The 19,845-nt window shown below is 36.3% G+C and overlaps 1 protein-coding gene across 1 annotated transcript; it reads right to left on the reverse strand.

Moving 5' to 3' along the window:
- Positions 1–66: 66 nt before the first annotated feature.
- LOC110713959 (threonylcarbamoyladenosine tRNA methylthiotransferase-like) lies at positions 67–19,471 on the reverse strand. Its single transcript, XM_021892411.1, has 11 exons — positions 19,122–19,471; positions 18,982–19,020; positions 4,348–4,439; positions 3,959–4,208; positions 3,709–3,828; positions 3,551–3,626; positions 3,199–3,407; positions 2,894–3,002; positions 2,449–2,541; positions 1,049–1,209; positions 67–753 (listed from the first exon to the last, which is right to left on the reverse strand). Exons 1-11 carry the CDS (start codon positions 19,281–19,283, stop codon positions 211–213), a joined length of 1,854 nt encoding a protein of 617 aa, XP_021748103.1. The 5' UTR covers positions 19,284–19,471; the 3' UTR covers positions 67–210.
- Between the last annotated feature and the right edge of the window lie 374 nt (positions 19,472–19,845).

The raw sequence follows: 19,845 nt of genomic DNA on the forward strand, positions 1-19,845 counted from the left end.
AGTAAATTTGGCAAGATAATCTAAATGCAACTGGATATGTTAATAAGTAGTCAAGCAAGCCAAAAATGCCAATATCCAATCTGAGTGTGGTAAATTTTATAACATCAAATGCCAGAAAAATGATTAAATGAGTTCCCAATACAATGTAGCAAAATTCGGGTCACTATGTCCTGTGACAGCCACTTTAGTTCGCAAAATAAATAAAATGTGTTAACTAGACATCACCTTTCTTAACCAAAGTTGAGAAAGACAAGCTACAGCGATTAAAAAACATAGAAAAATACCGGCAACAAGAGATTTATCAACAATATTCCACTGCACCGTGCTCGCTCTTGCCTTGCTAGACTCTTCCTTTAGAGTAGGTTCCTGAAAAACTGTATTCTTGGAGCTCTCAAGTATAACGCTGTTTCGCTTCCTCAGTCCGTCAAAATTTTGATCACCTGATCCCTGCTTGCCATTGACGGGAACAGCAGCCGCTTCTGAAGTATCAACACACTGCACTGCACTACAGCATGAACCTGGATCTTTAGAGCACGCACAAGGTTCACCACCAACATCACATGAAGAAACTCTACTACAGCTCAATTCATCCTTATTTAAAGTTCTGTCTTGAGCATTGTAACTGAGAACCTCGATCACTTCACCGAAAACTGACCATCTTCCGACAGAAGTGATCCTTACGGTAGCTGAAGCACCCAGAAGGCTTTCTGGAGCATTGACCAATACTTGTATGTATCCTTTGGTGTGTCCCACCTAATAAAGGCAAGTCCCAAATCATGAAATGAAGCAACTATATGATCACCATGGTGAACATTAAGCAATTGCCAGATATAAAAGGGAAAATAAGCTAAATGCCTGATTTTCCTAGTGAGAAAGATACATGAATAAAGCTCTATATCAACAAAACCCAAACCTAATTTGGTAAAAAAATTTAAAAAAAAAAAAAAAATGGACAACTAGCAGCTATGACAGGTATCCCAGACTCCCTGTCAGCAAAGCAATGGAGGTATAGAACAAAAGAAAAGCAACAATCTTGTTGCTATATTACCAAGTGAGTTCCATCCGCAGCTACATCAGTTATCCATATTCTCTCAATCAGCCCTTCCATTCCGTTATATGGAGTGAAAGATTCAAATACAGCAGTTAATTCACGACTCCGCTTCTTTACTATAGCACTTGGAACTTTCTTCATCCTCGCAGCAGGAGTACCTAAATTAAGAATAATACATCAAAACCCCAAAATTTATGTGATATGAGTCCAGAACTTTGTTCAAATTTCACATAATAAGGAGAATCCTGAGTTAAAGGTTCCACAATTTCACATTATCACATATCTCAATTAAATTCTTAAAATAAATAATATGACTCTCCATATGATATTTTCTTTATTATTATGAATAAAATGAAATGATTTATGTCTACAAAAAACCCTACTCACTAGTCTCAGAACTGTTAACTACAAGGTATGTCCTATATGCATTGAGATGACAGCTTATGATCATTTGGAGACATGAAGTGGGAGAAATAAGTTGTGATCCAAATTCTTTGAAAACTTGATTAAGTGGATCCATAATGGTCTTGGTCAACACCACCACTCTCAATCTACTTAGAAAGAGATTATTTAGGACTTACCCACACGTAACCTTAAAAATATAGCTTTTGATTTTTAAGTTCTGAGATCCCAACTCCCATCATCTGCAAACTTAGTATTGACCATTTTCAAGCCTGTATATTAGATTAGGAGTCTTATTTTTTTTGGCTTTTATATTAGCTTTTGATTTCGGTGTTCTGAGATCCCATCTACAATCTTAACCTTCTAAGGTTCATTGTTAAGTCAAGTGAAATATAACTAATTAATCTAAATCCCAGCTTAAATTTCCATGTGGATGAAGCTTATTTATTGCTGTGTTAGTGTGTAACTTTGATTACCACAACATTTTTTCAAAGAATCCAAAAGAATTGTGAGACTTGAACACCTACCCAGCATTAGATGCAATCTCTCATTTTGAGGTTGTAAGTGCATTCAAGCAGTTCCCTACCTACACCCCAAAACACAAGTTCAAAGTATTCTCAGCATCATCCACCACTAATTCACCCAGATTAGACCCAAGTGTGCATCAAAGTAATTTTCAGCGTTGCTAATCCAAACTGCCCCCAAAGTATCCAGATTTGTATGGCCAGCCTTCTTTTAACCTCAGAGTTGATGAATTAGGACAACCTACCATACAGCATTAGCTTTACCCTAAGATTTTGAACATTTATGGACTAAGCCCTACTTTCTCATACTTAGCCAAATCATTACAATTCATGTATGAAGAGGCTTGAGTCTCATGGAAAACTCACATGCTTTAGTGGTCTTATTTAACACATGCACAATAGCACACTATATATTGACGGCAAGTTCTAAGACTTTAAGCTATAACTACACAGCAATAAAGATCAGCATACCAGGTCGAGGGTAGAATTGTGAAATATGAACTTGAGCAAGCTTATAGTCCTTGATAAGCTGAACAGTCTGAGCAAAGTCATCATCAGTTTCACCTGTAGAAAAAAAAGGACCGATTTTTAAGTAAAGAAAGTACCAATTGGTTAAAATGGCAATTAGCAAAAAAGACTCGTCCAAATTATAATCAAGAATTTCATCACACCAAGCTGTGAAATGGATGTATGCCAAAGTTCCAGATATACTGCATGCCATGAAAGCCTGAGATACCAAACGCTGTACTTCGTAATACACACGAGTATCACAAATAGTGTAGACTTTTCCTTCCCCTGACCTCCACCCCAAATGAAGTAAAAATGATTCATCTTCAGTCCCCATTACCACCACCACCCCCCCCCCCCCATAATAAGGTTAAAAAAAAGATTAGCTTAGAAAAAATCCAATTGTTACCAGGAAAACCACATATAATATCAGTTGCAATCTGCATCCCAGGGACCAGTTTGGTCAATGTATCCACCACAGTTCTGAACTCTTCTACAGTGTATTCTCGATTCATAGCCTGAAACGATATCATGACGACATTTTAAACAAAAAAAAAAAAAAAAAAATTCCAGCATCAGCATAATAGAGCACACTAAACTCAAAGCATAAGACCTTTGCTATTGTATTCTGTTATAGATAAATTTCCAAGAATAAAAAGGAAAATTTGACACAACTTAGAGAATAATAACCTAACAAGAAATACGTTCACATACAGTTAAGACCGCATTGCTCCCAGATTGAACAGGAACGTGAAGAAAGGAGTACACAGAAGGATGACACAGTACTTCAGCTATTTCTTTCAGGTGTTCAAGAATATAAGGTGGATTAGTCATCCCAACACGAAGCATTGTACTTCCAGTGGAGGGGAGCTCCACAATCATCGCATTCAAAAGAATAGGAAGATTAACTCCAATGTCACGGCCTGAAAAGTTCCAATGTTATAATTTTAGCACAAATTCAAGTTGTAGAACCTTAGAGGCTTAGGAATTGAAAGCTGCACAGATACTTGAGCAATCTATTTCAAGACTTATGAGAGTAATTCAAGAAAAAGATATCAATATGTACCATATGCTCCAGTATCTTCACTGCTTAACCATATCTCCCTAACTCCCTCAGCTATGACAGTTTTTACACGCTGAACCTGAAGCATTGCAGAATGTTAGACCTCAGGACATTACCAACGTCAAACCAAGAAGCTATTACAAAAAGTCCAAGGTGCTTACAAGGCTGTCCACCGTATAGCTTCCTAAATGACCACGTGCATGCTTTGTCTTGCAATAAGTACAAGCACCTAAACAGCCAACATTAATAGGAAGAATCTCAACAAATTTGTTCTTCCTCACCTGTATAAAGCATTGTAGCAAACCATCTTCAGTTGTTAAAAGGGTAGTATTTCTCATCAACTTAACTTATGTTGGTTGGTATAAGCAATGACACAACTGTGAGAGCTGCAGAAAGCAATGACAAAATTACCTTTGGGAGATCAAGCGCAGGCAATGTTTTCCTATTTAAAAGCCGCACCTCATGGCCTTTCAAGGTCTCTTCAACAACTTCCACAACACGATCAATTTGTTGCACACCAACTATACTAACTCCTTCAAGCTCCTTTATGTTCCGGCTTCCTTGTGGCACACACCCTGCCACAACCAAAGGTTTTTTCGCACCCTTACCTTTTGAAATTATAGTATCCATGGCAGATTGACTAGGTGATTTAACAGTGCACCTGAAATTAATCCAAAATCACAATATGTAATCTGAATGATAAGTATAAACCATCAATATTCAAGTATCTCTGTTTTTTTAATCAACAAAAGGAGTCTGTAGTGATCCAAACTATATAAAAAAGAGTAAGGTATCCTCACGTATTAATCAGCCACAAGTCAGCTTCCTCAGGATTGTCGGTTAAGGTATACCCATAGGCTGACAGCTGACCCGCCATGTACTCACTGTCACTCTGATAAATCAAGATATGTCCATAAGCAATTGTAAGTTGTAGAAACTACATTAGCAAGTTCCAGTAGCTCAAGGTTATCAGTCTTTAAGCATGATGAAACCTGTACCCTGTTAAAAGTAAAAACAGTAACTCCATACTAAGAACACATACTCCTACTCATTCGATCAGGCGCAAAATTTCAAGTGCAAGACATCCTCACACATGAAGAAAAAATGAAGGGGAGTTGTGAAAAATAAAAAATGTTCAGCTCTCCCTATACACCACTTTGTCATCTTTAACTGCAAAAAGGATGGCAGTTCATGTTGTCTAAAGATATGTCTGTCATACATCCACTTTCACTAAAAATATTATAAGCAAAAGGTTCCCTTTCTTCTTGATAGAAGTTCTTTCCTAAAGTCATGAATGGCTACTCCAAAGTCCAAATAGTAACTTAAGCTGGAGAATGGCTGGAGTGTAGCGCAGATCTAAGATGGGAGACAGTTTAGGCAATGGACTTGTAGTCACCTGAATGTAATTTAATAAAGAATGACTGATACTTTCCATCATCACTCGTCGGATTAAGGCCTTAAACTTATAGCCAGGATGCCTTGGAGGCTACTAACTTACTATTCACAATAGTCCCAAAACATCCAATGTTGAGTATTGGCCCTTTTTTTAACTCAGTAGGATGCGTTAATTTCATTCTGGAAGGACTATAAGAAAATGAGGGATCTCTTGGATTAAAGGGCACCCTATGGGTCAGAACTTCAATTACAGAAATCCTTGTGACAAGGAAGTAGAAGGATTTACCTAGAGATAATTCAGATACTCCTCCATTGTTAATGAGAGGATTGAGGGAGTATCTCTTATTTTATTTTTTTTACCTTAAAAATCTTTAATCTGAACTTGCCCAAAACTTACTTTGATTCTATAATGAATTTGGTTATCTTTGTTTGAAATAAATTTTCACAATACTTGTTTTGGGTAAGGAGAAATGAACAAACCTGCAGACATAAACACCACCAAATCATAAACCCTTAACTATTCAGAATTCTCCTACATTTACCTCAAGGTTAAAGCCCTTACCTAGATTAAGGATTATAATAGATAATGATAGTTTCCATTTTAGGTAAGAAGGCATTATAAATTTCATATTCCCATAGCAAGGGCAAGTCCATACGTGTTTCACTCCAAAACAATTGTTTGATATAGATAAAGAATTTTGGTTCACCTAGACACTATTAAGAACAAACAGTCAGGATTTGGTTTTGAGATATACATGAAGATGTTGCCTAGAGCTATCAAAAGTAGACCCGACCCGAAATACCGACTCAAACCCGATTATTAACCGACCCATCTGAACCCGAAAAAATGGTGACCCAAACTCGACCTGAAACCAACCCTAGACTCGAACCCAAACATGACTGACCTGGAGATGACCCGACCCGAATGTAACCCATAAACTATTGACCTGAACCGAACCAGACTTGAACCGAAATTGACCCAAACCCGTTTTAACCCGTCAAAACCCGAATTTAATCCGACTTGTTACTAACCTGACATGAATTCAACCTGACCCATTCCTATCCCAACCCAAATTTAACCTAACCTGTTACAAACCCGACCCGAAATCAACCCGACTTGTTATTGACCTGATCCAAACTCAACCCGACCCGACCCGACCCAAATTTCACCAAACCTATTACTAACCCGACTAGAAAATCCAACCCGATCTGTTACTAACCCGACTCGAAATCAACACGACTTGGAACTGACGTGACCTAAATTCAACCCAAATTGTTCCTCACCCGATTTCAAATCACCTTAAATGCAATTTAGACAACCATATTATTGTTGATAAAAACATTTTGTCTAGGGAGACCAAGTCGGTCCACGCCAGCAAAAGAAAGAAGCATCATCCTCAAATTTAAGAGTTAAATATAGTATGTATTTGTTGTATGGTCAAAGAAGATAATTATCTTCCTAAATTATAAACTATAGTTCCCTAATATATTTCCATATACATTATAGTCAAAGGAAATAATTAGATTAATAAAAATGATAATTACCTATTTATAGTTAGTTGAACCCGAATATGACGTGACTTGGAAATGACCCGAACTGATTGTAACCTGCAAATTATTGACTTGAACATAACCCGACTTAACACCGAGAATGACCCGACTTGGAAATGATCCAACCTGATTATAACCCGCAACTTAATGACTTGAACCTAACCCGACCTGAACTCGAGAATGACCCGACCTGATTATAACCCGCAAATTATTGACCTGAACCGAACCCGACTACAACCCGAGAATGACCCGACTTGATTCTAACCAAAAAATTATTGACTTGAACCGAACCCGACTCCAACTCGCGAATTACCCTAACCCGTTTAACTCGTGAAAAACCCGAATTGAACCCAACCTATTGTTCACCCGACCTAAACCCGATAAAAAGTATGACACAATGTGACCCGACTCAAGCATGACCCAACCCAAACCCGACCCGCATAGGTCATGCAGTTAATCCGAATTGACCCGACCCATTCTCACCGACCCAAACCCGACACGTCTACTCGAATTGACAGCTCTACCCGAAACCTTCAAAATTTCTCAAAAAGCGTGGATAATTAGCCTTCAATTTTGGAATTTTTTTTGACTTTTTTCACCCAAAAACAAAAATTGCCGAAATGTGTACCATGGTCCCCAATACCCTCCGGGAGTCCAATTGGATAGGTGGAACCATCTAAATTGCTTTTAAACGACAAAATTACCAGTTTACAACTTGCACCGATTTCATTAACTCAAGCTTACCACGAACATTTATAACAACATATAATGATCATATATGGATCCAAACGACATTATATCACCCCGATATATATCCATTAAAATCTCAATGCTTTTCGACACCGGACCCTGAAACGCTCGAAATTTCTCAAAAAACATGGATATTAGCATTCAATTTTAGAATTTTTTTACTTTTATTCTCCTGAAATAAAAATTGCCGAAATGTTTATCATGGTCCCTAATACAAACTGGGAGACCAATTGGGTAGTTGGAACCATCCTATTTGCCTTTAAACGACCAATTTACCGGTTTACAACTTGTACCGATTTAATTAACTCAAGCCTAGTACAAACATTTATGACAACATATAATGATCATATATGGTTCTAAACAACAATACATGACTTCCAATTGGTAAACATTTCGGAAATTTGCCTTAACACGGTAAATTGCCTTAAAACGGTAAACAAATTTGCCTTAAAACGGCCAATTTACGGTTCCAAACGGCATTATAAGACACCGAGATGTGTCCCCTAATATTTCATTTCTTTTCGACACCGGGCTCAAAACCTTAAAAATTTCTAAAAAAAACATAGATATTAGCCTTCAATTTTATAATATTTTGACTTTTATTTCACACGGAAATTAAAATTGCCGAAATGTTTATTTTGGTCCCTAATACCCCGCGGGAGTCCAATTGGGTGAGTAGAACCATCCAATTTGCCTTTAAACGATCAATTTACCGGTTTACAACTTGTACCGATTTCATTGACTCAAGCCTACCAAGAACATTTATGACAACAAATATTGATCATATATGGTTCCAAACGGCATTATATGACCCCGAGATGTATCCCTAAAAATTTCAAGACTTTTAGACACCGGGCCCCAAAAACCTTAAAAATTTCTCAAAAAGCGTAGATATTAGCCTTCAATTTCAGAAATTTTTTACTTATTTTCGCACGGAAATAAAAATTGACGAAATATTTACCATGGTCCTTAATACCCTTTGGGAGTCTCGTTGGTTGGGAGGCACCATTTAATTTGCCTCTCAACGGCCAATTTACCAGTTTAAAACTTGCACCGATTTCATTAACTCAAGCCTACCACGAACAATTATGACAACAAATAATGATCATAAATGGTTCCAAACGACATTATACGACCTCGAGATATATCCTCTAAAATCTCAATACTTTTAGACACCGGCCAGAAGACTCAAAATTTCTCAAAAAATGTTATATTAGCCTTCAATATTTGAATTTTTTGACTTTTTTTGCCCTAAGTAAAAATTGTGTTCACCATGGTCCATAATACCCTCCTGGAGTCCAATTGGATAGGTGCAACCATCTAATTTGCCATTAAACGACCAATTTACCGATTTATAACTTGCACCAATTTCATTAATCCAAGCTTACCACGAACATTTATGACAACATATAATGATCATATATGGTTCCAAACGGCATTATATGATCCCGAGATGTATCCCCTAAAATCTTAAGGCTTTTCGACAACGGGCCCGAAACCTCCAAAATTTCTCAAAAAGCGTAGATGACGACCATGGTCCCAAAATTTCTCAACGGGCCTTCAATTTTTGGAATTTTTTACTTTTTTTTGCTTAGAAATAAAAATTGACGACCATGGTCCCAAATAACCTCCAGGAGTCCAATTAGGTGGGTGGAACCATCCAATTTTCATTTAAACGACCAGTTTACCGGTTTACAACTTGCCCTTATTTCATTAACTCAAGCCTACCACGAACATTTATGACAATAAATAATGATCATATATGGTTCCAAACGACATTAGATGACCCCGAGATATAACCTATAAAATCTCTCTTTCTTTTTTTTTCCGACGCCTAGCCCCGAAACTTTCGAAATTTCTCAAAAAGCGTGGATATTAGCTCTCAAAATTAGGAACATTTTGACTTCTTTGCCCAAAAATAAAAGTTGCCGAAATGTTTACCATAGTCCCTAATATCCTAAGGGAGTTCAATTATATGGGTAGAACTATCCAATTTTCCTTTAAACGACCTATTTACCGGTTTACAAATTGCACCGATTTAATTAACTTAAGATTACCACGAACATTTATGACAAAATATCATGATCATATATATGGTTCCAAACGGCATTATATGACCCCGAGATGTAATCCTAAAATTTCAAGTTTTTTCGACACCATACCCAACCTCAAATTTTTCTCAAAAAACGTGGATATAAGCCTAAATTTGGAATTTTTTGACTTTTTTTCGCCCGAAAATAAAAATTGCCAAAATATTTACCATGGTCCCTAATATCCTCTGGGAGTCCAATTGGGGGAGTGTATCCATCCAATTTGCCTTTAAACGGCCAATTTACCGGTTTACAACTTGCACCGATTTCATTAAATTAAGCCTACCACGAACATTTATGATAACATATAATGATCATAAATGGTTCCAAACAGCATTATATGACTCCGGGATATATCCCCTAAAATTTCAAGGCTTTTCAACACTTGAAACCTTCAAAATTTCTCAAAAAACATGGATCTTAGACTTCAATTTGGGAGTTTTTTTTGACTTTTTTTCGCTCGAAAATAACAATTACCGAAATATTTACTAAGGTCCCTAATACCGTCCGAGAGTCAAATGGGTGGGTGGAACCATCTAATTTGTCCTTAAACGGCCAATTTACCGGTTTACAATTTTCACCAATTTCATTAACACAATCATTCCACTAACATCTATGACAACATATAATGATCATATATGGTTCCAAACGGTATTATATGACACCCCAGATATATTCCCTAAATTCTCAAGAATTTGCGACATCATGCCCCTAAACTTCCAAAATTTCTCAAAAAGCGTGGACAATCATGCCTACAATTTTGGATATTTTAGACTTTTTTTCGCCATAAAATAAAAATTGTCGAAATGTTTACCATAGTCCCTAATACCCTTCGGAAGTCCAATTGGTTTGGTGGAATCATCCAATTTGCCTTTAAACGGCCTATTTATCGGTTTATAACTTGCAGCGATTTCATTAATTCAAGCCTACCACGAACATTTATGACAACAAAAAATAATGATCATATATGATTTCAAACGACATTAAATGACTCCCACATGTATCCCCCAGAATTTCAAGACTTTTCGACACCAATCCCCGAATCATCTAAAATTTCTAAAAAAGCATGGATATACGGCTTCAATTTTGAATTTTTTTTTTTTTCGCCCGAAAATAAAAATTGCCAAAATGTTTACCATGGTCTCTAATTCCCTCCGGTAATCTAATTTGGTGGGGAGAACCATCCAATTTGCCTTCAAACTACCAATTTATCGGTTTATAACTTACACTGATTTCATTATTTCAAGCCTAACACGAACATTTATGACAACAAATAATGGTCAAATATGGTTCCAAACGGCATTATATTACCCCGAGATGTATCCCATAAAATTTCAATACTTTTCGACACCGGGCCCCGAAACCTCCTAAATTTTATCAAAAAGCGTGGATATAATCCTTCAATTTTGGAATATTTTTACTTTTTTCCGCCTGAAATTAAAAAAATGACGAAATGTTTACCATGGTCCCTAATACCCTGTGAGAGTCCAATTAGGTGTGTGGAACCATTCAATTTGCTTTTAAACAGCCAATTTAACGGTTTACAACTTGTACCGATTTAGAGCGGCTATTTTAATTAACTTGCACCGAACCCGACTTGAACCGAAATTGACCCAAACCTGTTTTAACCCGAATTTAACCCGACTTGTTACTAACTTGACTTGAATTCAACCCGACCCATTCCTAACCCGACTCGATTTTAACCCAACATGTTACAAGCTCGACCCGAAATCAACCTGACTTGTTATTGACTTGACCCAAATTCAACCCGATTTGTTATTGACCCGACCCGAATTTTACCATACTTATTACTAACCCGACCAGAAAATTCAACCCGATCTGTTACTAACCCGACTTGAAATCAAAACGCCTTTGTTATTGACCTGACCTAAATTTAACCCAAATTGTTCCTGACCCGATTTCAAATCACCTTAAATGCAATTTAGATCACCTTATTATTGTTGATCAAAGCATTTTGTCTAGGGAAACCAAGTCGGTCCACGCCAGCAAAAGAAAGAAGCATCATCCTCAAATTTAAGAGTTAAAAATATAATATGTATTTGTTATATGGTCAAAGGAGATAAATATCTTCCTAAATTATAAACTATAGTGTCCTAGTATAATTCCATATATATTATACTCAAAGGAAATAATTACTCCCTCCGTCCCCGAAAGAACGACCCACCCATTTGGGTTGATTACACGGGTATTAAGAAAGTTAAATAAAAAAAAAGTAAAAGTATATTGAAAATATAAATTTACATAGGGTTTGCAAAAAAATAGAGGGAGAAAGTAATAAAATTACATGGAAAATAAAATTTTATATGGGGGAAGCTAATTTTGCACAAATATTGTTGCAAATTGGCGGGTGTTTTAATGCAAATGGGTCATTCTTTTTGGGACTAAAATTAGGCCAAATGGGTCGTTCTTTCAGGGACGGAGGTAGTAGCTTGATAAAAATAATAATTACCAATTTATAGTTAGTTGAACCCGAATATCACCTGACTTGGAAATGACCCGACCTGATTGTAGCCTGCAAATTATTGACTTGAACATAACCCGACTTGATTCTGTGAATGACTCGACTTGAAAATGACCCAACCTGATTATAACCCGCAACTTAATGACTTGAACCAAACCCAATTTGAACCCGAGAATGACCCGACTTGAATATGACCCGACCTGATTATAACCCGCAAATTATTGACTTGAACAAAACTCGACTCAAACCCGAGAATGACCCGACCTGAATCTAACCCACAAATTATTGACTTGAACCGAACCCGAAACTGCGAATTGTCCTAAACCGTTTTAACCCGTGAAAATCCGAATTAAACCCGACCTATTGTTCACCCAACCTGAATGTAATCCGACCTGTTATAAACCTGTCACAAACCTGATAAAAAATATGATACGACGTGACACGACTCAAGCATGACTCGACCCGCATAGGTTATACAATTAATGTGAATTGACCTGACCCGAGTTGACGCGACCCACTCTTACCGACCCAAACCCGACCCGTCTACTCGAATTAATAGCTCTACCCGAAACCTCCAAAATTTCTCAAAAAGCGTGGATATTAGTCTTTAATTTTGGAATTTTTTGACTTTTTTTCACCCAAAAATAAAAATTGTCGAAATGTTTACCATGTTCCCTAACATCCTTCAGGAGTCCAATTGGCTAGGAAGAACCATCCAATTTGCCTTTAACGACCAAATTACCGGTTTACAACTTGCACTAATTTCATTAACTCAAGCTTACAACGAACATTATAACAACATATAATGATCATATATGGATCTTAAATACATTACAGGACCCCGAAATGTATCCATTAAAATCTCAATGCTTTTCGACACCTGAAATATTCGAAATTTCCCAAAAAGCATGGATATTAGCCTTCAATTTTGGAATTTTTTGACTTTTTTCGCATAGAAATAAAAATTGCCGAAATATTTACCATGGTCCCTAATACCCACAGGAGACCAATTCGGTGGGTGGAACCATCCAATTTGCCTTTAAACGACCAATTTACCGGTTTTCAACTTGCACCAATTTAATTAACTCAAGCCTACTACAATCATTTATGACAACATATAATGATCATATATGGTTCCAAACGGCACTATATGACCCGAGATGTATCCCATGAAATCTAAACACTTTTCGACAACGGGCCTCGAAACATTCCAAATTTTATAATAAGCGTGAATATCAATTTTGGAATTTTTTACTTTTTTCGCCCGGAAATAAAAATGCTGAAATGTTTACCATGGTCCCTAATAGCCGCCGGGAGTCCAATTGGGTGGGTGAAAACATCCAATTTGCTTTTAAACGACCATTTTACCGGTTTATAACTTGCACAATTAACTCAAGCCTACCACGAACATTTATAACAACAAATAATGATCATATATGGTTCCAAAAGGCATTATATGACCCTAAGATGTATCCCCTAGGGTCTTAACACCTTTCGCCACCGGGCCCCTTAACCCCAAAAATTCCTCAAAAACTGCGGATAATAGCCTTCAATTTTGGAATTTTTTGACTTTTTTTCGCCCGGAAATTAAAATTATCGAGATGTTTAACATGGTCCCTAATACCCTCTGGGAGTCCTATTGGTTGGATGGAACCATTCTATTTGCCTTTAAACGGCCAATTTACTGATTTACAACTTGCACCGATTTCATTAATTCAAGCCTACTACGAACAATTATAACAGCATATAATGAACATATATGGTTCCAAACAACATTATATAACCCCGAGATGTATCTCCTAAAATCTCAACTCTCATGCGTTTTCGACACTTGGCCTGAAACCTCAAAAATTTCTTAAAAAATGTGGATATTAGCCTTCAATTTTAGAATTTTATTGACCTTTTTCGCCCGAAAATAAAAATTGTCGAAATGTTTACCACAATCTTTAATACCCTGCGATAGTCCAATGGGGTGGGTGGAACCATCCAATTAACCTTTAAACGGCCAATTTACCGGTTTACAATTTGCACTGATTTCATTAACTCAAGCCTAACACGAACATGTATGACAACATATAATGATCATTTATGGTTCCAAACAGCATTATATGACCACGAGATGTATTCCCTAAAATTTCAAGACTTTAAAACACCGGCCGACTAAAAATTTCCCAAAAAGCATGGATTTTCGCCTTCAATATTTGAATATTTTGACTTTTTTTTCGCCCGAAAATTAAAATTGCCGAAATGTTTACCATGGTCCGTAATACCCTCCTGGGGTCCAATTGGGTAGGTGGAACCATCCAATTTGCATTTAAACGACCAATTTACCGGTTTACAACTTGTAATTATTTAATTAACTCAAGCCTACCACGAACATTTATGACAGCATATAATGGTCATTTATGGTTTCAAACGTCATTATATGACCTTGAGATGTATCTAAAAAAATTTCATTTCTTTTCGGCGCCTAGCTCTAAAACCTTCGAAATTTCTTAAAAAACGTGTATATAATGCCTTCAATTTAGAAATTTTTGGACTTTTTTTAACAAAAAAAAAAAGTTGACGAACTGTTTACCAAGGTCCCTAATACTCTCCGGGGGTCCATTTATGTGGGTGGAACCTTCCAACTAGCCTTTAAAACGCCTATTTACAGGTTTACAACTTGCACCAATAAAATTAACTCAAGGTTACCACGAACATTTTTGACAACATATCATGATCATATATGGTTCCAAATGGGCATTATATGACCCTAAGATGTAATCCTAAAATTTCAAGGCTTTTCGATACCGTGCATCAAAATCTCCAAAATTTCTCAACAAGCATGGATCTTAGACTGTAATTTTGGAATTTCTTTACTTCTTTTTCGCCCGGAAATAAAAATTGGCGAAATGTTTACCATGGCCACTAATACGCTCCGGGAGTCCAATTGGGTTGGTGGAACCATCTAATTTGCCTTTAAACAGCCAATTTACCTATTTACAACTTGCACCGATTTCATTAACTCAATCTTATCACGAACATTTAACACGACATATAATGATCATATAAGGTTCCAAACGGCATTATATGACCCCAAGATGTATTCCTTAAAATCTCAAGGATTTTCGACACCGTACCCAACCTCGAAAATTTTTCAAAAAAACGTGGATATAAGCCATCAATTTTGGAATTTTTCGATATTTTTCCTCGCCCGAAAATATAAATTGTCGAAATATTTACTATGGTCCCTAATACCCTCCAAGAGTCCTATTGGGGGAGTGTATCCATCAAATTTGCCTTTAAATGCCCAATTTACCGGTTTACAACTTGCACCGATTTCATTAAATCAAGCCTACCACAAACATTTATAACAACATATAATGATCATAAATGGTTCCAAACGACATTATATGACCCCGGAATGTATCCCCTAAAATTTCAAGGCTTTTCGACACCGGGCCTCGAAACCTCTAAAATTTCTCAAAAGGCGTGGATATAAAAATTTACTTTTTTCTCCCAGAAATAAAAATTCACGAAATATTTACCATGGTCCCTAATACCCTCCGGGAGTCCAATTGGGTGGGTGGAACTATCGAATTCGTCTTTACACGGTCAATTTACCGGTTTACAACTTGCAACGATTTCATTAACTCAAGCCAACCACTAATATCTATGACAACATATATTGATCATATATGATTCCAAACAATATTATATGACCCCGAGATGTATTCCCCAAATTCTCAAGACTTTGCGATATAAGGCCCCGAAACTTCCAAAATTTCTAAAAAAGCATGAACATTAGCCTACAATTTTGGAAATTTTCGACTTTTTTTTGCAAGAAAATAAAAATTGTCGAAATGTTTACCATGGTCCCTAATACTCTTCGAGAGTCCAATTAGGTGGGTGGAACCGTCCAATTTGCCTTTAAACGACCTATTTACCGGTTTATAACTGCGCCAATTTCATTAACTCAAGCCTACCACGAACATTTATGACAACAAATAATGATCATATATGGTTTCAAATGGCATTAAATGACCCCGAGATGTATCCCCAAGAATTTTAAGACTTTTCGACACCGGGCCTCAAATCCTCCAAAATTTCTTAAAAAAGTGGATATTAAGCCTTCAATTTTGAAATTTTTGACATTTTTTTTCTCCCGAAAAAAAATTGCCGAAATATTTATCATGGTCCGTAATAATGTCCGGGAGTCCCATTGGGTGGGTGGAACCATCCAATTTGCCTTTAAACGACTAATTTACCGGTTTAGAACTTGCACCGATTTCATTAATTCAAGTCTACCACGAACATTTATGAAAACAAATAATGATCATATATGGTTCCAAACAGCATTATATGACCATGAAATATATCCCCTAAAATTTCAAGATTTTTCGACGCCAGGTACCAAAACCTCTAAAATTTCTCAAAAAGCGTGGATATTAGTCTTCAATTTTGGAATTTTTTGACTTATTTTTGCCCGAATATAAAAATTGCCGAAATATTTACTATGGTCCCTAATACCCTCCGGGAGTCCCATTGGGTTGGTGGAACAATCCTATTTGCCTATAAACGGCCAATTTAGTTACCGGATTACAACTTGCACGGATTTCATTAACTCAAGCCTACTACGAACATTTATAATAACATATAATGATCATATATGGTTCCAAACGGCATTATATGACCCCGAGATGTATCCCTTAAAATATTAATAATTTTCTATGCCGGGTCCCGAAACCTCTAAAATTTCTCAAAAAGCATGATTATTACTTTTTAGCCTTCAATTTTGAAATTTTTTTATTTTTTCGCCTGGAAATAAAATTGCCGAAATGTTTACCATGGTCCCTAATACCCTCCGGAAGTCCAATTGGGTGGGTGGAACCATCTAATTTTCCTTTAAACGACCAAATTACCGGTTTACAACTTGCACTTATTTCATTAATTCAAGCCTACCACGAACATTTATGACAACAAATAATGATCATATATGGTTCCAAGCGGCATATTACCCCAAGATGTATCCCCTAAAATTTCAATACTTTTCGACACCGTGCTCCGAAATTTATAAATTTCTCAAAAAGTGGATATTAGTTCAATTTTGGAATATTTTGACTTTTTTTTTTGCCTGGAATTGAAAAATGTCGAAATGTTTGCCATGGTCCCTAATACCCCGTGGGTGTCCAATTGAGCGTGTGGAACCATTCAATTTGCTTTTAAACGGCCAATTTACCGGTTTACAAATTATACCGATTTACCGGTTTACAACGACCAATTTAATTAACTTGCACCGAACCCGACTTGAACCGAAATTGACCCAAACCCGTTTTAACCCGTCAAAACCCGAATTTAACCCGACTTGTTACTAACCTGACCTGAAATCAACCTGACTTATTATTGACCTGGCCCAAATTCAACCTGACTTGTTATTGACCCGACCCGAATTTTACCATACCTATGACCTACTCAACCCAAAAATTCAACCCGATCTGTTACTAACTCGACTCGAAATTAAAACGATTGGTCATTGAGCTGACCTAAAATTCAACCCAAATTGTTCCTGTCTCGATTTCAAATTACCTTAAATGCAATTTAGACTACCTTATTATTATTGATCAAATCATTTTGTCTTGGGATACCAAGTCGGTCCAGGCAACAAAAGAAAGAAGCATCATCCTCAAATTTAAGAGTTAAATATAGTATATATTTGTTGTATGGTTAAAGAAGATAATTATCTTCCTAAATTATAAACTATAGTTCCCTAGTATATTGCCATACATATTATAGTCGAACAAAATAATTAGCTTGATATAAAAATGATAATTATCTATTTATAGTTAGTTGAACCCGAATATGACCTGACTTGCAAATGACCCGACCTAATTGTAACCTGCAAATTATAAACTGGAACATAACCCGACTTGAATCCGAGAATGACCCGACTTGGAAATGACCCAACCTAATTTTAACCCGCAAATTATTGACTTGAACCGAACTCGACTTGAACCCGTGACCCGACTTGATTATAATTCGCAAATTATTGACTTGAACCGAACCCAACTTGAACCCGTGACCCGACCTGATTATAATTCGCAAATTATTGACTTAAACCGAACCCGACTCAAAACTGAGAATGACCCAACCTGATTCTAACCCCTAAATTATTGGCTTGAACCGAACCCGACTCGAACCCGAGAATTACACTAACCCGTGAAAACCCCAATTAAACCCGACCTATTGTTCACCCGACCTGTTATTAACCCGACCTAAACTCAACCCAAACCTGATAAAAAGTATGACCCGACTTAAGCATGACCTAACCCAAACCTGACCCACATAGGTTATGGAATTAATTTGAATTAACCCAACCCGAGTTGACGCGACCCACTCTTACCCGATCCGTTTACCCGAATTGTCAGCTCTAATGTTGCCCCTATGCTGTTATAACAAAAAAAATTTTGTCATTTATTGTGAAATATGTGTCTATACATGTATATTTCTAAGCATGCATAAAAAGGGCTTTTGGGAGAATTTGATAACTCCTACATACAGATATATCATATATGGTCATTTTATTACATCCATAATCATAAATCACTGTACTAGTTTAATTCTTCTCTTATATGAAAAACCACTATGGAAACCTGAAAGCACTGAAAACTTATGAGAAAGAAATTTCTCTTATTAATATCTCAATCTCCTGCATATCCAATTAGAAACACTTCCACATTCCCACAAGCATAGGACTTCAACTCACAAACAAATCAACTAAACCATATATGCCACAAGTCCGTCCCCCCCCCCCCCCGGAACAAAGATAAGGACTAATCAAACTATGCAACACTTCCTAGTAATGGCCACCCCCAAATCCAAAGACATGAAAGGTTATATTCAAGAAAGTTGATTACAACCCATTCATCTAAACCCTCAACATTATCGAAACAAAGCAGATTGAACACACATACGAGCTCTGGAAGTAATACACACATACTCTAAGCACCTATATACAGCATAAACAAGGTTCAATAACAACAAAGCTGAAATTAAGAGCAGACTAAACCATACTAGCAAGCAACAATACTTTCAACAGCTACAGGTTTCTAATAATCAAAGAAACAATAAAATCACCATGACAAAGAAACAAAGCAGAAATTGAGAATTTCAATATTATTACTTACCTGATTATGAGAACACCCAAAAGTTTTGATGTAAATTATCTGCAAAAAAGACATGGAATTTACATTAATGAATGTAAACAAAAACAAAGATAATGATAGAAATTACAACAAAAAAACAAAGTGGGAGTGAAAAAGAAGACCTGGGTTCCAGGAATTTTAATGGATTGAAGAGGGTCTTGAAGAAAAGATGATTTAGATTTGATGGGTTTTTTCTTAGGGTTTAACCCAACTGAAGAAAGGGGCAATCGAAACCCAGGAGCAACGCCTCCATCTCCGACCAATAAATCTTCGATGTCTTCCATTATTCAATGCAATGGAGGCAAGTCGAGAAGAGAGAAAGAGAGCAGAGGTTTTGATGCTTCAATGGAGGTTTTGTTGTTGAGCTCTGTTTGGTTTTACTGGACCAAACTTAACTAATTGCAGGATTCCACTTCCACTTTTGCTTATTCTTTCACCATTATTTTTTTTTTTCAAAAAATAACTTTTTAATATAACTCCATCCTTTTTTTTTTTTTTTTTTTTTTTTTTGAGGAACCATCCATTTTTATTTAAGTGCTCTATTTTGATTTTTAACAATACAAGTATTAAGGTTCCGTTCTCTTCACCTTAAAAAAAATAATATTAAGTAAAAATAATTTCAGTTCAGTAAAATTCAGTTTTCTTAAAGAAGAATTATAATAGAAAATCAGTAAAAATAATTTCAGTTCAGTAAAAATAATTTAAGCTCAGTAAAATTAAGTTCAGTTCAGTAAAAATAAGTTCAGTTCAGTAAAAATAATTTCAGTTCAGCAAAATTAAGGCGAATCAAACAGGGCCTAACTATTGTTTCCGTATTTTAAGTTGACACGTTTTAATTTTAAATAA

The sequence above is a fragment of the Chenopodium quinoa genome, unplaced genomic scaffold (genome assembly GCF_001683475.1).
Source record: "Chenopodium quinoa cultivar QQ74 unplaced genomic scaffold, ASM168347v1, whole genome shotgun sequence".
Taxonomy (NCBI): Eukaryota; Viridiplantae; Streptophyta; class Magnoliopsida; order Caryophyllales; family Amaranthaceae; genus Chenopodium; species Chenopodium quinoa.